Here is a 20,489-nt window from a genome sequence, read left to right as displayed (position 1 = left end):
CAACTATATTTTATAACAGGCAAGTGATAGTGCCAAAATTTTCCATCAATATATTAAAGATATTTTTACTTCATCAACATGCTTCAAACAAATACATGCGCAGTTCTGAACACAACTGAAAAAGTGTGAAGCAACTTACACTAAGCATGTTAAGTCACAAAGAATGACATCTCATCCCACCCCAAATTTCTTCTCAGTTTCATTTTCCTCACTAAATGATTAAAGCACCTTGACATGCCTTGCTTCTGTACTTTTTGTACATTTGTGAAAACAAAATGAAAGATATGGGAGTCCTAAAGGGCAAAAGAACATAAATATGCAATCACTTCTCACATGCGAGGTGTAAGGTCTGTCTTTGAATGAACAATTGACTGAAACTGCTATTACACCTCTCACAATGTGAAATAAAAAAGACTGTAAAATGTTTAGTGTCAAAAACAGAGACAAACTGCCTAAAATGTTCTATTTTATCAAAATGTTATGGTCAAACTTTTTTTGTAACTTAAATTTAAATAGTTGAGAAAAAAAAAGCTACCAAAAGGCCTGATTTATCAATATGATACATAATAAATGTATAAAAACATCTATATGGTAAAAAATAGATCTTGATATAAAGATTATTAAACATTTCAGTTCCAAAAAAAAATGTTTTATATTGTGACTCATTATTAGGCCCACACGGAATCTGCAAGCGCGCAGAATTCCGCAGATTTTTAGCCCATCTTTAATTCTGTTTATTTACTTGAATAAATGTGTGAAAATCTATATTCAGTTTTTAAATTATTATACAGTGATATTATTGACTAATATGAAAATGTTCATCTGATTTATGTACAGTGCAGTTTGTACAGTAATATTTTCTGTCTTTTAGTAGATATATATTATATGAGAGACTTACTTTGTTTACCAAATAAAGTGAATCTAATTGGATTTGCATTTTAAACATTAAATAAAAGTAAAAAATATAGTATTTTTTTTATATCACAAGTTAGTGATGATACTTCCAAAATAATTCCGCAGAAATCCACAGATTTTTTGCAAAATCCTCAGCAGAAATGGCAAAAAAACGTCCGCAGATTCCGTCTGGCCCTACTCATTATGAATCATTATTATTAATGAATATTAATTATTAATCAAGTATAGAAAATTCTTATGGGGGATTTTTAAATCCAAATATTATTTTCTATTTTATCTGAAATATATTGAGGTTTGTACTTGCAGAAACATAGATTTAGTGCGATCCCTCTTATTTTGGCAAAATAATTAATTAATAATAAATAAAGAAAATTTTTCAGATTAATCTCGTAACTTTTGACCTCAACTGTACTGTATGTATGATTTGACAGTTTATTTTGATAGAAATGTAAAAAATCTAAACAGTTACATCTACATCAACACTAAACTTGGCTGTGTGACTGCATGTTATTGTGTTAAATGATTTTGTATTAAAACGTGTGTGCCAACGTATGCAACTCATGGTATCATTTTTTATTTAATAAAATGCAATTTTACTCGCATAAAATGCAAAATAAACATTTTTAACAAAACATATTTATTTATTTTTATTATTTGAAACTTTAAATGAGAATAATTTCAAAAATCGTTTTGGCACAATGGCGCCCTCCCATGTGTGGCTCTCCTATGCGCCGCATATACTGCATACCCCCTTTTTGCGCCCCTGCGGACAACTATTCCGTTATATGTTTTATGCAGTGGATGCATTCAGCCGTAACCCACTACTGGGAAACACCCATACACTCTCACATGCACTCATACACTACAGCCAATTAAGTTCTTCCAATTCACTTATACCTGTGGACTGTTTAGTCACTCCCACATGAGCACGGGGAGATGATGCAAACTCCACACAGAAATGCCAACTGACCCAGCCGGTGCTCAAACCAGCAACCTTCTTGCTGTGAGGTGACAGTGCTAACCACTAAGCCACCGTGTCACCCTTGAATAAAAAATAATACACAAATAACTATATTAATGCCAGTGCCTTCATTAACTGTGCAAGACACATCAACATACTTTAAAATCAGTTTTTAATTCAATTATACAATGGAATACAAGTGTGTTAAAACAGACGATACGAGTCCAATCTCCTATATAGTGAATGTTTTTATATTAATCTGATAATTATTTTATTTGAGGGGGGAGAACAGCACAACTCTGTCTGTATTCTTGTGTTACATTAAAATGTATTGTAATTTATATTAAAAAATCTGATCTAAATAACATAAATACTCATACAGACTTGTGTTAACATTACTAAACCGTATCACTTCACTAATGCAGATATTTTACCACAGATGCGACACATTAGCTGCAGACGTCTCATAAACTGGCGATTGTTTTGCTGATCATGTCATATTCTTATTTTAACATTTCTTTTTATATTTAAGCAAATTGTCAGAATTCACATTGTCACGTGCATTTTAAAACTGTGAGGTTTTAGAGTGGAAAAACACTGGCAGGAAACGTACGCACTGCTTCTCAGCTTCGGTATTATCATAGTGTAACAATGTCGTAATCCTGTAAAGCACAAGACTCCACTTATATTTAACTGGCCAGTTTTGACACAGAATGTCACAGAAACGCAACACAAATGCAAGTTTCTGCTTGGAATCATATATATTTTAGTGGTGATTCTTAAAGGACAGTTCACTTAATATTTAAAATGTCATTATTTACTCACCCTTTACTTGTTTCAAAACGTTAAGCTTCTTTCTTCTGTTGAACACAAAAGGAGATATTTCAAAATATGTTGGAAACATGCAACCATTAACTTCGATAGTATTTATATTTCCTACAATGGAAGTCAGTGGTTACAGGTTTTCAGCTTTCATTAAAATAACTTCATAGAAACTTAGAGTAAATAATGTGCAAGTTTTAATTTTGAGTGAACGATCCCTTTAATATATACTTGTAGTGTAATAAAACTTGATTTATTCACTTTAAACTGTCCTTTATATAAAAAAACATGTTTGTAGACTACATGACAGAAAATAAGTCTTGTTAGTTTGCCTTGATGGTGACTATAGTAAAGCCTGGAGCACCAGTGGCTGAATGTTGTATATCTCTCAGTGAAGGATGGCCAGCAGGAGGCGCTTGAAATCGCCTCCGCATTCAGAGCTGATGGCGTCTTTCAGAGTCACGTCGTATTTCTCCAGGTACATGTCTTTAATGGTCTCCAGATCAACCTGCCCAAGACAGAAAGTGTCAAGTTTTTCTTCTTTTTTTAATGGAAATGGTATAATGTAGTCTGATATCTGTATAATGCAACTATATAATTTCCTGCACCATAGAACTACTGTACAACAGACTGCAGAGAAAGTTATGGCCAAATGAAGACACAGTCACCTCAGAGTGGATGAAAACATCCCCAACAGTACATAAGGGCTAAAATGGTAATAATATTTCACAAAACTACACTGTTTTGATCAAATTAATGCATGTTTGGGGGACATGTGACTTCTTTAACACATTTAAAAAAAGGTCTTTAAAGGTTAATGTCAACATGTTAAAAGGATAGGTGTTACACTGTACCTCTGAGCGACACACAATGATGCGGATGAGAGTGTCTTCATCAGTTCCAGCTCCTTTCATAGCAGCATTCAGCCTCCGGGCAAAGAACAGCTGCGGGTTCTTAGCACACCTCACTGTGGGTTAAAGAGTTAACCAGTTAGAGCTGAAGCATTACTATAAAAAAAGTAAATTTAGTGATAGGACAGGATTTAACAGCTTGTGTAATTGTAAACCCTCTTTTAGCTTTATATATAAACAAAAACATATACTGTTGCGTTCTCCCCCCCGTGCCTAGATTGCAGCTCTGCACAGGAAGTTTGGCAAGGGGAGAAATGGTCGTGCCCAACTAAGCCTGTTTTTTTTTTTTCCTTCACTTTTGTCAATTGGTGAAGTTTTGTTCCTTGCCACTGTCGCCACTGGCTTGCCTGGTTTGGGACTTGTGGAGCTACGCATCGATGGACTTGCACTTCAGTGTTTGGACTTTCAGCAATGGAAATTAATCCACACTGAACTGAACTTCAACTCTGAAAACTGGTCTGACAGTTTCAATTTACTAGAACTTCTATGTTAAGCTGCTTAGACTCATTGTAAAAGCGCTATAGAAATAAAGATGAATTTAATTTAATTGTCAGGAATCAGATGTACTATTATATTATGACCTTGCATATGCGTTTGTGGGAGTTTCACTTTCACTTTTCCATAGCTACCTGCTTTCCTTGTTAAAGTCACAGTGGCCATCTTACAGTTGCCTACTATCTTTAGGAGATTACACAATGGGTTATTAGCCCTTTTGTACTGTTCAAATTGACCTTTTTCAATTGAACTGAAGATCAACAGTAAAAATTACAAACGTGACCTCCTTCCACCAGGAAAAACTGGAAATAATCAAAAATGCATGATTATATGGTGTCGTGGGTTTGCAATCAAAAAAGTCATTATAATGGAAGTCAGTGAGGCAAAAACAGCCACCAACGTAACAAAACGGGTAGTCAATTTGAGCATATTGTTGAAATTTAAAAAAAATTTCAAAGCAATTTTCCAAATTTTGTCAAAATAAGATTTGTCACCAAAAATCATTCCATTAGCTGAAACACAAGAGCAAGTTGTGGCCAAATTAAGACTCAAAAATCACCCCAGAGTGGATGAAAACATCACAAACCGCACATAAGGAACATAAAGGAACTTAAACCATTGTTAAAAACCAACATTAAACTTAAACCTCAAACCATTGTCCTAGTTTTATTTATAACGGTCACTACATACTCTGAAGTGATGCCAGCTAACAGCAACATCAAGCACTGCATTCAACAAAATCAACAACTTGAGGATTGAGGATGCAGTGATCAGAGCTATGTTTTCATTGTACGTCACATATTTCCTGATAATGGAGATTATTAAGGGGTTATTGTGACCAACAAGACCGACAGAAGCTCTTTTGAGCACCATTTTTGAAATAGCAGCATGTGATGCTTGTACACAAAGCCACTAACATTAATAACAATGCAACAATGATGCCGTGTTTAGCTCTTCCACGTTTGTGTTGCAGAGAAAATGAGACGTATTCAGTGACATCCAACCTGGCTCCTTGGTGGCTCTCTAGCCCATGGGAAAGCAAAGCAGTTATTAGAAGACTCCTGATGAGGCCATGACTTGTACTTTTGTACCAACACCTTGTACCTCTGGTTGTAAACTGACCAGCAGACCGAGTTCCTGACTGGCCAAAGCCTTTTGGTCTGGCTCAATTCTCCCACTAGCCATCTTCTTGGAGTTTCAATCGCCAGAGCTCCTTGGTCTGTTCTTCTGACATCACCCTGGCTTTCCACTCCTCCCTCCGTTAGTGTTCCTGAGGTCAGTGTTTTCTGACCTTTTGTGCATCTCATCCAGGTATGTTTGGTCCTCTCACCTTGGCCTTATTTTTAATGTGGTGATAGGATCCTGCCACTCATGTTGTTTGTCTTGTCCTTGATTGAGCGTACAGCTTTCAGGTTTCTCTGAGCTGTGCATTCTAATGTTTCAGTGTTTCAGGGCACGCTGTCTGGGTCCTGACACTTCGGCCGTGTTTGGTTTAGTTTGAGTGTCTAGGTCCAGACACCCATGTTCTGTGCACTTTTTCTTGCCTTTGGTCTTTGTGGGAGCACCGTGGGTCTATACCATAAATCTGGTTCAACTGGTTTGGCCAGGAAAGTTTTTTATATTAGTTTTTTTAAGCGTAAAGAATTAGTTCATCCAAAAAGGAAGACTGTCATAAGTTCCTCTTGTTTCAAACCTGGATTTCTTTGTTGAACTTAAAAGATGATATTTTAAAGAAAGCTGGAGACCGGTAACAATTGACTTCCATAGCATTTGTTTTTCCCTATGATACTATGGATGTCAATGGCTACTGGATTCCAACATTATTAAAACACCTTTTGTGTTCAACTAAAGAAAGACACTCAAAAAAGTAACCACTTAAAGGTGATTAAATGCAGTGTACATTAATTTTTAGATAGAAAGGCAACAGTAACTCAAAAATCCTAGCATAAAATATTAACTCCCCCTTTATATTTAGCATAAAACGGGGTCTGAGATAAGGTATCCCCCCTGTTATATGAGTAAAAAGGGGGAGATGGGGTGGATGGGGGATTCTACGAAAACGAATACAAGGGAGGTTAGAAAAATGGGCAATTTATGTACTGTAGGCTTGAATTCGTCTGATTGGTTTATGGTTGATTGTTTGTGTGAGACCAGCTGTGGTCAATCATATCACGTAATCCACTCGAAATTGGTTTATAAAACTTCACTTAGTTTAAATGGAAGTCTTTGCTTTTCCACTATATCAAATTGTATGTAAAAAAAAAGGTTTGATTCAATAATTGTCTGTGTTTAATACAAACCAAGCGTGGTGTAGCAGTCTTTCAGAGTTCCAGAGGTTTCCTTATCGATTGCGTCCAAAATATCTGTTCCAGAAATCTGTTGGAGGACAAGGTAAAACATAAAGGATATTAAACTTTATTCTACTTATTAAGCTTAATTACTACCCTAAAGTATTAATTCACCTAAAAATGAAAACTCTGTTATTAATTATCCACCATCATGATGTTCCTTTGTTCATCGTCACAACACAAATGAAGATAGAAACCTTCAACTAAGCCCAGAAAAGGAACCAAAAACATTGTCAAAACATTCACTTCAGTGGTTCAACTGTAATCATGTAAAGCTTTAGAAACATTGTTGTGTGCCAAAAAAACTGTAAAAGATCGGGTGTATGTTTACTATGTGCAGTACAGTGCTAAATACTATAGGCTGTTTTCACATGACGTCATTGATGACTTGCGAAATTCAGATGGAGAGCAGGAAGTGTTTCTTCTACATAGGAGTCTCTATCAGAACATCAGAATGTTTCTGTTTTATGTTGTTTATAATTGTTTAAATTGGCCAAAATAAGAAATGCCGAACAGTTTTTATAGACTTCCAAATGTTTTAGCTCATAAAGGGGAGAAAGTTCATGAAACTGACTGTGTAATAAACATTTTTTCAATACAGCACCAATAAAGATTATATACAGGCCTAGCTAATATACAATTAGATACAAAGTTGTATCGTACCACATCAACAATATAATTGTTTTTTGACACCATTGTCAAAAAAACTCACCAGAGGCTGTACTTTTTTCGTCAGCTGAGGAAGTTCAACCTCCCAAAGGAGCTGCTGAAACAGTTCTACACCTCCATCATTGAATCAGTCATCTGCACATCAATAACTGTCTGGTTTAGCTCAGCTACTAAATACGATCTCCAAAGACTACGTCGAATAGTTCAGAATGCTGAGCGAATCACTGGTACAACCCTTCTTACTCCCTAAGAACTGTACTTATTCAGAGCGAGCAAAAGGGCTGCCAAAATCACTCTGGACCCCTCACACCCAGCACACTGCCTCTTTGAACTTTTACCTCTGGTCGACTCTACAGAGCACTGCGCACCAGAACAGCCCGACACAGAAACAGTTTCTTCCCTCAGGCAATCCATCTTATAAACACTTGATGATAATAATTGCGAAACCAACATCACTACTTGCCATACAGTTTTATACACATATACACTTATTTAACAACACACTTTACATGCCAATTTGCACATAACAGCTGCACGTATAACGTTGTATATAGTAATATAGCTCTACATACACTTGTCAATCTGTATATTTGCACTCACTACTTACTTCTATTATTTTAAATATATTTATTATCTGTTTTTTGTCCGGTCTCTGTAATCCTGTTGCACTGTAGAAGCTCTGTCACGAAAACAAATTCCTCGTATGTGTGAACATACCTGGCAATAAAGCTCTTTCTGATTCTGATTACTAATTCAAGTAATTATTTAGAGTATGCTTCCAAACACTATAGTATTTATCATGTAACGCAATTATACAGTATCTACTGCATTGATGCAAATATATTTTAGCTCAGTAAAAAAAACTCGGCCCTCTTCATGATATAAGGATCATGCCCAACATATGTGGTTATTTTCTGTTCATATCTCTATTGAAATAACGGTATAAATTGCAATAATACAGACTTTCCTCTAGGTCTCCCATTTATTTTTTTACTTTAATCTGAATTTCGCACCAGAACCACGTGATTGAAAACAACCTATTGTTCTGCTAGCAGTCAACATGCACACTGACATCTCGCAAACAGAGTAATATTTACATTTTTTTTGCTGCACAAAATTGTACTTGGAGCTTTGTGTGATTTATTTGAGACTGTTGCTGTCTATGGAGGGTCAGAGAGCTCTAGGATTTTATTTAAAATGTCTTAATTTGTGTTCTGAAGATGAACAAATGTCTCAAGGGATTGGAACGACATTTTTGGATGATCTAATCCTTTTAGCTCAGGAAGGACAAACTCACGGCTTCATAGGCTTTGAATGTGACTTGCAGTTGTAAGTAGTTCCTGGTGGCCAGAATGAAGCTGAAAGTCGACTCATCTGTGCCAAGACTGCCCTCTCCAGCCTTACAAATAATCAAAAAACATCTATTAATAAAATGGATTAAGTCTTGACAAAATATACTGATTTCAACACTGGTAATAAATAAAATGAGTGGGCATTTTGGGGGCATACATGTTGTTTTGAATAGGAAATATATGATTAAATGTATAATATTCATTCATTAATTTTCCAACTTAGCTTAGTCCCTTATATATCAGGGGTCGCACAGTGGAATGAACCACCAACTATTCCAGCATATGTTTTACACAGCGGATGCCCTTCCAGCCGCAACCTAGTACTAGGAAACACCAATACACTCTCGCATTTACACATGCACTCATACACTTTGGCCAATTTTGTTTACCCAATTCACCTACTGTATTCCGCATGTCTTTGGACTGTGGGGAAACCCGAAGGAAACCCACATGAACATGGGAGGATGTGCAAACTCCACACAGAAATGCTAACTGGCCCAGCCAGGACTCGAATCAGCGACCTTCTTGCTGTGACGTGACAGTGCTAACCATTGAGCCACCATGCTACCCTAAATAAACCAATATAGCATTTGTACGTGAGTAACTTGACACAAACAAAAGAATCATGTTTTAGATGCTGATTAATATTGTATGTTATTACAAGTCTTAATATATGAATATCTATGAAGAGAGATCGTGTTGAATGTCTCCTACTTCAAACAGCGAAACGGCATCTTGCTCCGCCAGTGCTTCGTCAACCTCGTAGCTCTCGTCTCTGTTACCCTGCAAGAGAGAAAGTATTGACGCCGTGACCGAGACAGCGAAATCCGATCTAAGTCACGTCATTGAATCCTGCCTCTACTTATCTAATGAAAGGGGATCTGAACCTCTGCCAAGCTCCAGAGCTCTACAGGGACAGGAGGAAGAGGGAGGGATACGAAACACACTGAGCGCTTTATGCCGCTCAAGGCTGCAGTCTAGTCATTGTCGAAGATGTAAACAGCAATTTTCATTTAAAGAGCACCTATGATGCAAAATCTACTTTTGTAAGCTGTTTGGACAGAACTGTGTGTAGGTGTAGTGTGTCCACTGTCATATTTGAGTGATATAAACACAAGAAGTCTCTTTTACTTAAGTTCCTGGTGTTAAAATACGATCAAATCTTTTGTTGTAGGAGTGCAGGAGTTAGGAGTGCAGTGTAGGAGTTTCCCCTGCCCACCGGATTGATTGATAGGCACGTATTAACATGTCTCCATAGTCATGCAGTCATGCGTATAAACATGTCCACAGAACAGGATTTGCAAAGAAACTGGGATTGAAAGATCTGTTTCAACTCTCTGTGATCAGCTGCAGCTCAAGAATGAGTTTAAAACGTTCTTAAAACACTGCATGCTTGTAATAAAGAAAATAAAAGTTGCTATGTAATTCATAACCACTAGAATCACCAGAGCCGCATGTTGTCAGTACAACTATATAGGAGAAGCAACAATATTTAAGAGAAAAAAGTTAAACGTGTGTGTGTGTTTACTGCGAACTTTGTAACAGCATTTATGTGTGCCTCATCATTTCAGAAACGTCATATAACCTTAGTATTTTTGACTAATAAACTGTATCTCTGCTTCATCCATGTTTCTCCGTCACTGACTGCGGTTTATCTGACATAACGCAGGAGAAGCAGGCAAGCGTATGGGAACGGTGGGCAGGGAGAACCAGGTCATTTGCATTTAAAAGCAGAGGCTACAAAAACAGCTACTCTTTGCTCTCAGGCCAAAATAGGTATATTCTGCATTGTATAATAAATTATCTGATGGGTATATTGAGCTGAAACTTTACAGACACGTTCTGGAAACACAAAAGTGGTAAAATCAGAGCCCTTTAAAATGAAGAGGATTTACCTGGAGAAGCAATGTTAGCAGTCTCCTAACATCCCCACTGGTGTCTCCTTCAATGTCACTCTCCAAATCCCTCTCATGCACTGAAGACAATAACACAGAGATGGTGATTACCAAAGGAAGTTATTTCATAAAGAAATATATGAATTGCTCAAAATTAAGGAAACACATTAATATATTAGAGAACATGCATATATATATATATAAAATTATGTGAATGTACATTTGAATGTGTATGAAAAGGTTTCCAAAGACAAAAGCACATAATTCAATTTTCTGAATGAATTAGGAATAATTTACTGACATTTTATCAATAATATGTACAATAAATAGTAACAACAAGTTTCACTTGCAGGTTTGAGGAAGTCCCATTTAAAGAACTGAAATAATCTGAAATGATAAAATTTGTACTACAAATAATCCACATCCTTACTGAAAGCTGAGCGCTTTTTGTCTATCATAAAAATAATATCGGGTTTACATTTACATTACATATAGGATCAAATAAGCACTTCGAATCATCAGAGCATAGCAAATGCCATGACAAGTCTTAAGGCTGGTATACTTCAAACTAAATCTAAAAAAATGACTGAAATGACGTCATTTCGAACTAAATCCAGCCAAAATGCAGTTCTTTTAGAGAGTTCCATTCGGGAATTTGAAATAGCCCACCAAAGCGATTTTTAGGGGAGTTCGTTTTGATCCATAATCCCCTTGAGCCATCATTGGTGTGTGATGACTATGCAATTAGTGGGTGTGTTCTGGAACTCCGCCTTCTTAAACGTGCTTGGAGTTCAGAATCAATTAAGAACAAAAAAGAACTTTGTTTGAAGTATACAAGAAACTTAAGAAATGTATTAATTATTTTAATAATTTAAGTGTTTGTTTAGTATTTATTTGATGTGGTATTAGTATTACAAGGAGCTCTTTTGTGTTTATTGTGTTCTGTTCCTTCAGATTAATTCAATTCAATTCACCTTTATTTGTATAGAGCTTTTACAAAGTAGATTGTGTCAAAGCAGCTTCACATAAAAGGTCACAGTAAATAGGAACAGTGTAGTTCAGTTTATAGTGTTTAAGTTCAGTTCAGTTTAGCTCAGTTCAGTGTGGTTTAATAATCACTACTGAGAGTCCAAACACTGAAGAGCAAATCCAACGATGCGCAGCTCTGCAGATCCCGAACCATGCAAGCCAGTGGCGACAGCGGAGATGGAAAAAAACTTCACTAATTGGCGAAAGTGAAGAAAAAAAAACCTTGAGAGAAACCAGACTCAGTTGGGCACGACCTTTTTAATTTCTCCGCTGGCCAAACGTCATGTGCAGAGCTGGGTCTCAGCGGCGGAGGCTGGTTATTGTCACTTTATATAGACTATTGTCGCTTCATATTCCATATGGTACAGTAATATTTAATATATAACAGGGTTTGAAGTTTTCATGGTTTCCTAAAAATATTTTGTCATTTCTAAAAGCTTTCTTTCCTAAATGTTTGATGGTTAAACTGTAAGAATGCGTTGGCACCTTGCTGTACCCTTTAAAATGTTTCAAAGCATCATGGTAAAATCCATTCGTTTGGATTTAATCTTGTTTTATTCAGCTATAATAAAAATTGTTTTTAATTTTTTAAAACAATTTTAAGGTCAAAATAATTAGCCCCTTTAAGCTAATTATAATAATAATTATATTATATAAACCAATTTGCCTAATGACTTGCCTAATTACACTTATTAACCTAGTTAAATGTCACTGTTCTCAAATGTGTTGCTATTTTTACAGCATTGAAACAGGTGACTCTTACTCTACCTTGGGCGTAGGTCTCTTTGTAAAAGGCAATCTCCTGTTAGAAAACAAAAAGTAGTAAATGACGCATTTCAATATTTAAATCCTTCCAGAGGAAAACATATTAGTCATGAACAACTGATTGTCCCTGCTTTGGGAATGGTCACAGACACAGGAACTGGCAGAAATGTTCAATTCAAAACAAACCGACATACATCATTGGTAGAAGTGCACAGAATCTCCACCAGCACATCCTCATCTGTTCCTGCGCCCTTCATTGCCTTCCTGAGCTCTTTAACTGCAAACACGTAAGGAGGGTCCAACATGGCAAGAATGGCATTCTCAAAATTACCAGACAGCTCACTCTTCAGAACATCCGCCAACTCCTTCAGAGAAAAAAAGATCTATGAGTGCAAAATCTATATGCTTAAAATACAAATTCTATTTACTTCAGTGAAGATGAAAGTTACAAAACAATTTAATCAAGGTTTTTTCAAGAAATAATGTAACTTTCACGCTTCAAACTTTGTTAAAAAAATCAAAGCACATGGATCAGACTTTGATTTTGTAGAGGCTTTCCTTTGATTCAAGCACATCTGTGTTGACAGGATATCACTAGTTCCTCACTTTCTTAAACTGCTCTGCCATGATTTTAACATTTACATTTGGTAGACACTTCTATCCAAAGAGACTTCCATTTCATGACGATACACATTTAATCAACCCTGGCTTTCACTGGGAGTCAAACCCACAATATTGGCATTGCTACCACCATGCTCTTCAATTTGAGATACAGCAACTCTTGCTCCCCTTTCTTCTCTTGACAGTTTAGTGACTGTAGAGATACTTAATGTAGAAATTACCTTTATTGCCAAGAATTCCTGGAATTTTCAATCAGGTTTAGGTCAGGACTTTGGTCAGTCCATTTCATTATTTCAGTGTTTTCAGTTTCAGAGGCCTGCTTTAGTTTGTTTTCTGTATGACAGGGGCTTGTTGCCTTATGTATTACAATTGCTGGTTAATCAGACAATGAACGCAGGGAAGAACGCTCCTTTCACTGGGAGTCAAACCCACAATCTTGGCATTGCTACCACCATGCTCTTCTATTTGACATACAGCAACTCTTGCTTCCTCTTCTTCTCATCCACAGTTCAATGACTATAGGGATACATACTATAGAAATCACTTTGTTGCCAAAGATTCCTGGAATTTTCAATCAGGTTTGAGTCAGGACTCTGGGCTGGCCATTTCATTATTTCAGTATTTCTAGTTTTTAGAGGTCTGCTTTACCTTTTTTGCTGTGTGACAAGATCTCATTGTCTTATGTATTAAAATTGCTGGTTAATCAGACAATGAATGCAGGGAAGAAACCTCATGTTGCCAAAGGAGCTTATGATAAACATTTACAATTACTCTGCCTTGTAGCTGTGTAAGGTCATCATTACAAAAACATGACACATCACTCCACCTCTCGCAAACTACTACTACTGTACACACTTTGAATTCAGGGTTTTCCCAGTCTGATGACAACTACAATGTTTACACAAATATATTTGCATATAAATTGCTTTAATTACTAACGTGAACTTGTGGAGCAGGTATTACGCATTTCAAATATTGATTAGTGCTCATTTTAAAATATCTCAATATTTTAAGCTTTTTATACTGTGCCTCAGAATACATGTAACTCATAACATATGCTTTAAAAACTGCTCTTTTAATCATGTTATTAATTTCAAATAGGTCTAAGCAGCGACCTTGAAGTTTACAAAGTTGTAAATTGTTCTGTAATTTGGATCTTCAATGTATATTTTCATCAACTGATTTTCAGAATACTCACGTCATCATATTTCTCAAAGTAAGCTTGCTTGATCTCCATTCTCTGAGCTGCACTTCGATAGGCTAGGATGTCTATGATGGCTTTCTCGTCCGTTCCTTAGAAATTAAATAGAAAGTTAGAAAATTACACTCTAGTGACTAGAAGAGAAATAACAGACTAGCTTTAACCAAATATCAAATTGCAATTGTGAAGGAGACTCATTTGATTGACATAATAAAAGCTTATTAAAATGTTAGAATGATGCAAGAATCTCACCGAAACCTTTGCAGGCTTTGCGGATTGCCTTGATGTCCGCAACTACATCAAAGTCTTCATAAGGCACAATTGTTGGCTGAAAAGAAAAGGAAGATATAAAGTCAGAGTTCTTATAAATGTCATAATTGTAAAATATTTAGTCAGTCCAGATTTATTCAGACTCCAGAATTAGTTTTTATATTTATTATATAATATTAAAATATTAGTTCATTTATGCAAGTAAGGGGAGCAAAATAAACAAAACTGGGACTAGCAGGAAGAAACTAAAGAAGCTACTGCAGTGAGTCTAGAAAATGCTGAAGTCCAGGCTTGATGAACGCACGTCTTGATTTTGCCAAGTATCATGCGATCCTGGATTATCATCTATGTTGATCCTGGAACATCATTTTTGTTGGAAAATGTAATCCATACCTATTCCATACACCTAAAATAAACAATAACTATAAACTATTCCCAAAATTAGAGGGCAATAATAGTTAAATAATCATGTAGAAGTGCATAAACCTAACCATAAGCCTAAACTTTACATAAACAGTAAACGTATTCCTTAATGTTGATTGGCTGATTGGAATGTTGTTCCAGGATCAACATACAGTAGAGATGTTAATCCAGGAACATGTCCTACTTGGTGAAATCAGGTTGGCGTTGATTAACCTACAGACTGTCATTGAAAATAAGATTAACCCAAAACATACTTTACATTCTCAAAAACAAAGATAGAATAGCTGTCACTGCAGTACTTTTTCAATAGGTACATGCTTGTACATAAAGCGTCCATATTGATACATTTTAAATGAGTACCTAAAGAGTTCAATAGTATACCTTTTAGTACTCATATGTACCTTTAAGAAAACAATGTGGGCTTTTAGGTACAAAAATGTAACTATTGAAAAGGTAGTGTCCTAGTGAAAGCTTGTGAGCCTTCGTTTCTGAGAAAGTAGCTATGTAAATATAACAACTGTTGTCTGAATTATTTATGGTTAATCCATTACATACTGTACCTTTCTATCAAATATACCTGACATTATCCAGATGATTCTGTTCTTACACAATTGAACCGAGGAGAACTGAAGTCCTTGTCATGTTTTATGACTATTTTCTAAACTATAGGAAATAAACTGAGATAATGCCAGAAATGCTGAAGGTCTGAGCTATTTTTATTTGATTGTAATCTAAAAAAAAAAAATTATAAAAAAAAAAAAACAACTGGAATATTAGGAGACAGAAATTTGAACACAGTCATGTAAAAAAAATAATACACCCTATTCAATTCCATGGTTTCAGGGTAAGAACACACAAAAAAAAATTATATATATATATATATATATATATATATATATATATATATATATATATATATATATAAATAAAATAAGGGGTGTGTGTGTGTATATATATATATATATATATATATATATATATATATATATATATATATATATATATATATATATAAATAAAATAAGGGGTGTGTGTGTGTGTATATATATATATATATATATATATATATATATATATATATATATATATATATATATATATATATATACATAAATAAAATAAGGTGTGTATATATATATATAAATAAAATAAGGTGTGTGTATATATATATATATAAATAAAATAAGGTGTGTGTATATATATATATATATATATAAATAAAATAAAGTGTGTGTGTATATATATAAATAAAATAAAGTGTGTGTGTATATATATACACACACACTTTATTTATATATATATATATATATATATATATATATATATATATATATATATATATATATATATATATATACACACACACTTTATTTATATATATATATATATATATATATATATATATATATATATATATATATATATATATATATATATATATATATATATATATATATATATATATATATATATATATGGTCCTTTTTGGATCTCAAAATTTGATTCCATAAAAGTTCAGGTAAATAACATCATATGACATATCAAGCAGTGTCATTATTTATTTAATCCATAGATGACAAACACATGCCACTCCGTTCTCTATTTGCTTGTAGATCCTAGATAGCAGCAAAATTGCATGAAGTTATAATTTTCTGTATGACTTTATTAATCTCTCTGATCATACTGGAGGAGTTTTGGCTCAGTCTTTACAGGATTGCTCCAGTTTATTGGGGTGTGTGGGCCTTTGTTTCCGCAAAGCTCTGTCTCAGTATTTCAGTCAGGACGAGCTCTGAACTTTGACTGAACTATTGAACGCCTTGATTCTTTTGTTTTTCAGCTGTACTGTTTAAGATCTGCTCATGTGCTTTGGACCATTGTCCTGTTGAATGACCCAGTGTTAACCAATCTTTAGCTATCAAATGTATGATCTCATGTTTGGCTCTAGAAGACTTTTGAATACAGAGGAGTTCATGATGGACACAATTACTGTGAAGTGTGCAGGTCAGCGACATTAGCGAGTTACTTAGAAATCACTTTGTTGCCAGGAATTCCAAAGTTTTTCAATCAGGTTCGGTTCAGGACACTGGGTTGGCCATTTCATTATTTCAGTTTCAGAGGCCTGCTTTTTAGAGAAACAAGCCAAAATGTCATCACTTCTCTAGTAACAAGCTGGACCTTTGGTATGAGCAGTTTATTCATGATCTGCTCTTTTGACTTTCATTTAACAGGACACTATGCATTGTGGTTAAACATCTTCAGATTGGTTCTAGGACACTGGACAATGGTTAGTTCAAAAGTCTCAAGACATTCAAAGTTCAGAAAATAAACAGCAAACATTGTCAGAACTTGTCCATGTGACTTCTGAGGTTCGACTGTAATCATGCGAAGCTCCAAGAACACTTTTGTGAGCAAAAGTTGTGTGTTTACTACTGGCAGAACAACATATTGCCATTAGTGTTAAGTGCGAAACATGCAAGTATTGTATAGTCTACAGAAAACACACAATCTGATTATAAAGACAAGCAAAGAAAGTTGTTTTTAAAGCTTTTAATTGCCCAGGGGTGTTCTTGGAGCTTCGTATGATTACAGTTGAACACCCGGAAGTCACATGAACTCCCTTGACAATGTTTTCGGTTTCTTTTCTGGACTTTGAACATCATGGGATCATTGCTGGCTATGGAGGATAAGGGAGCTCTCAGAGTTCATCTAAAATATTTTAACTTATGTTCTGAAGGTGAACAAATATCTCAGTGGATTGGCATGACATGATGGTGAGTTATCAATAACAGACTTTTAATTATTGAGTGAACTAATCCTTGATAAGTAGAGCTTTTTCTGTGAACCCTTACAAACATGCCAAGCTTGTCCCCCTTTTTTGTCCCCTCCTTTAATATTGATGTGTGTTTTGTCTTCTTCTGCATAAACTTCCTAATGTTCAACAGATCTCTGATTGTTAGGAGATGGCTGTATTTTCCCTGCCAGCAACAGTTGCTTCTCTAAGATCAGTGCTGATGCTTTTTTTCATCTTTGGTATTGTTTATTTCACACAATATGTCATGTTTTGTTATTCATCTAAGGATTTATTTCAAAATGTTATGATATGCTGAGGGCCAGATATTTTTTTCATTATGTCCTATTATGTATTATATGGAAAACTATGAATTTCAATAAGGTTTTTCACATGACTATATATATATATATATATATATATATATATATATATATATATATATATATATATATATATATATATGAAAATTATCTTGATAAATATTCTTTAAAAATAATAAATTCCACAATTTCAGATTTGAAATTGATCAGAGGTCGCCACAGCGGAATGAACCGCCCTGCTCCAGAACTAATTTAACGGATTTACATTTCTAATGAGAGGGATCTGTACTGAGCATCAATCTCTTCAGTGACTGAATAGGTTTGTGTGTCAGTCTCCCCCTATATGAACAAAAGCCATGGCTCAGAGGAATGCTCAAAGGAAGCGCCCTGTCCAAACACACAGTAACGCCCGATGGAGGCCCCTCGAAAGGCAAATATGAAGCTGAGTTTGCCACAGTCTCCTCCCAAAGTATTTCCTCTGACTCATTCACATAACGGGACTCATTCCTTCCCTTCCTTTACAACATCATATACAATCGTAAACATATTCAAGTAGTAAAATAAATGGATTCAAACATTTACGAAAACAAAAACAATCGTAGAAGAGGCAGAAAAAAAAACACACGAGACGAATCACAGTCGGTAAAGGATGCGTTTCTTAAAAACATCCTGACAACGTAGAACAAATGAGTCAGAAATCATAACTGGATTTTATTCCTTTGTCTCAGTTCAGTTTTCTTTCCTTCTCCTTATGACAGATTTTAATTTGATTACTTATACGCGACGAGTCCCGTAGTAAACTCTGCGCAGATGCTACAGCGGTTATCTACCGGTTTACGACCGCACTAAAGTGTGCATTAGCAGAAGAAATGAAGTGAAATACTCACTTGACAGTTTCCCATGTTGAGAATTTGGTGTGTTTGATGACCAGATGATCTGACCGCTGTCCGAACTGCAGGCCACACGCGCAAGAGTTTCTGTAAGTGACGTCAGCACGCAGGGAAATAACGGGATGGATTTTAAACGTGACCCATGGATGAGAGCCAAAATTAGCATTTAGAAAAACAAACATTTACAATCACTGATACACTGTTAAGCGTTCCTTCTGTTAACAGCCTATTTATAATTCTGACAAATGAGCACATATAATCACAATTCAACTTTTTTCAAGCATCTAGAAAGTAGATAAAAAACTCAAAACAGCTGTACCATTTTTCTATAACAGTTTTTACACATAGCGACACAAAATCATTCTAATGAATTTTCAAATTCTCCATTTATTAGGAGATACACAGTAACCTGCCTGTTTAAAACATTTCTTTACAATGTATAGAATGGGGTAAGGGAGCCCTCTATTGGGCATTAAGCGGAAAAATGATTATGAAAAGCATCAACCATTTAAGTTTTAAAAGCAAAAAAATTATAAATTGTAAAATACTACAACTGCTACTACCTCTTATAATAATAATAATAATAATAATAACAACAACAACAATAATAATAATAATAATAATAATAAATGATTAATTAAAAATCAATCAATAAGATAATAAATATTACACTATTTAATGATAATACAGTTTAATACACAGTGTTTAAACTAACATTAATATTACATTGACCCACAGTAATGAATGCAGATCAGCAGTTTACATCACGTTTATCACAATGAAGAGATTAAATCAATCAAAGAAATTAGATAATTAAAAAAATCATTATTTGGCTTTATTATATATATACGTATTATTATTATTATCATTATTATTATTATTATTATTATTATTATTATTATTATTATTATTATTATTATAGTACCAGCAGTAGAAGTAGTAGTAGTAGTAGGGCTAGATATAAAAATAAATTACTTTAACAAACATTAGGTTACCAGTATTTTACTTTAAATGGCCAAAAAGTAGTTTCACATTTAAAAAATCCGTTTTAATGAAATTTGAAGGAAATAATTAGACCTACACTTTTATTTCTGACACAGGCAGAACTGTAGGAGTTTGTGGCTGAAACAAAATGCTCCCTCTTTACCACTAGATGTCAGTACATCACAAATATTCAGAAGAAAACAATAAAATCACTATTACTGTTGTATACTTTGGATTTAGCACACATTCATAAACAGAAATTGAGTGCTCAACCCTGTTCCTGGAGATCTACCTTCCTGCAGATTTTAGTTGCGACCCATATCAAACACACCTGCCTGTAATTATCAAGTGCTGTTCTGGTCCTATATTGGTTCAGGTGTGTTTGATCAGGGTTGGAGCTGAACTGAACTCTGCAGGAAGGTAGATCTCCAGGAACAGGGTTGAACAGCCCAGAGCTAAACGAAACCCTCCCGCCATTTTAAAATGATTATTCAAAGCAGAAATTAAACACTGTATTGAGTTACTTCTTGGTCTAATAGTAACGCAAAGAAAGTACATAAGTAGATGTTCTAATGTCGATCTCAAATCACCCCTAGGTGGTTCCCTTTCTTTGCAAAGCATTTTGTGTAGAATAATTCTGAAGGATGTGTGCAATATACAAACAGACTACTCTGCACAAACTAAAACTGTACAAAATAAGATTGGTAAAATGGTCCAAATTTATAAAATGAAAGCTCCCAGAATGTATCAAGTCTTCAAACACAACAGGAAAACCAGTGTGTACTGCAGAAGCCAAGCAGAACAAAAATATGGAAGACCTGTTGTTA

At 34.8% G+C, this 20,489-nt stretch overlaps 1 protein-coding gene across 1 annotated transcript; it reads right to left on the bottom strand.

Annotated features, from left to right (window-relative positions):
- Positions 1 to 2,031: 2,031 nt before the first annotated feature.
- Positions 2,032 to 18,776, bottom strand: anxa13 (annexin A13). The gene is made up of 11 exons (XM_056450900.1): positions 18,676 to 18,776; positions 14,237 to 14,312; positions 13,982 to 14,076; positions 12,357 to 12,527; positions 12,166 to 12,199; positions 10,369 to 10,448; positions 9,188 to 9,256; positions 8,419 to 8,520; positions 6,405 to 6,480; positions 3,553 to 3,665; positions 2,032 to 3,206 (listed from the first exon to the last, which is right to left on the bottom strand). The coding sequence occupies exons 1-11, from the start codon at positions 18,688 to 18,690 to the stop codon at positions 3,087 to 3,089; spliced, it is 951 nt and encodes a 316-aa protein (XP_056306875.1). The 5' UTR covers positions 18,691 to 18,776; the 3' UTR covers positions 2,032 to 3,086.
- Between the last annotated feature and the right edge of the window lie 1,713 nt (positions 18,777 to 20,489).

The sequence above is a fragment of the Danio aesculapii genome, chromosome 24, assembly GCF_903798145.1.
Source record: "Danio aesculapii chromosome 24, fDanAes4.1, whole genome shotgun sequence".
Taxonomy (NCBI): domain Eukaryota; kingdom Metazoa; phylum Chordata; class Actinopteri; order Cypriniformes; family Danionidae; genus Danio; species Danio aesculapii.
The sequence above is the reverse complement of the archived record's forward strand: the minus strand, read 5'-3'. Positions and strand labels throughout refer to the sequence as shown.

Coding starts and splice junctions, on each gene's coding strand:
- anxa13 (XM_056450900.1), bottom strand. Junction 12,200..12,356: donor TGTGCACTTCTACCAATGAT/GTATGTCGGTTT, acceptor GTTTTCTAACAG/GAGATTGCCTTTTACAAAGA. Junction 3,666..6,404: donor AGACTGCTACACCACGCTTG/GTTTGTATTAAA, acceptor TTTAACCCACAG/TGAGGTGTGCTAAGAACCCG.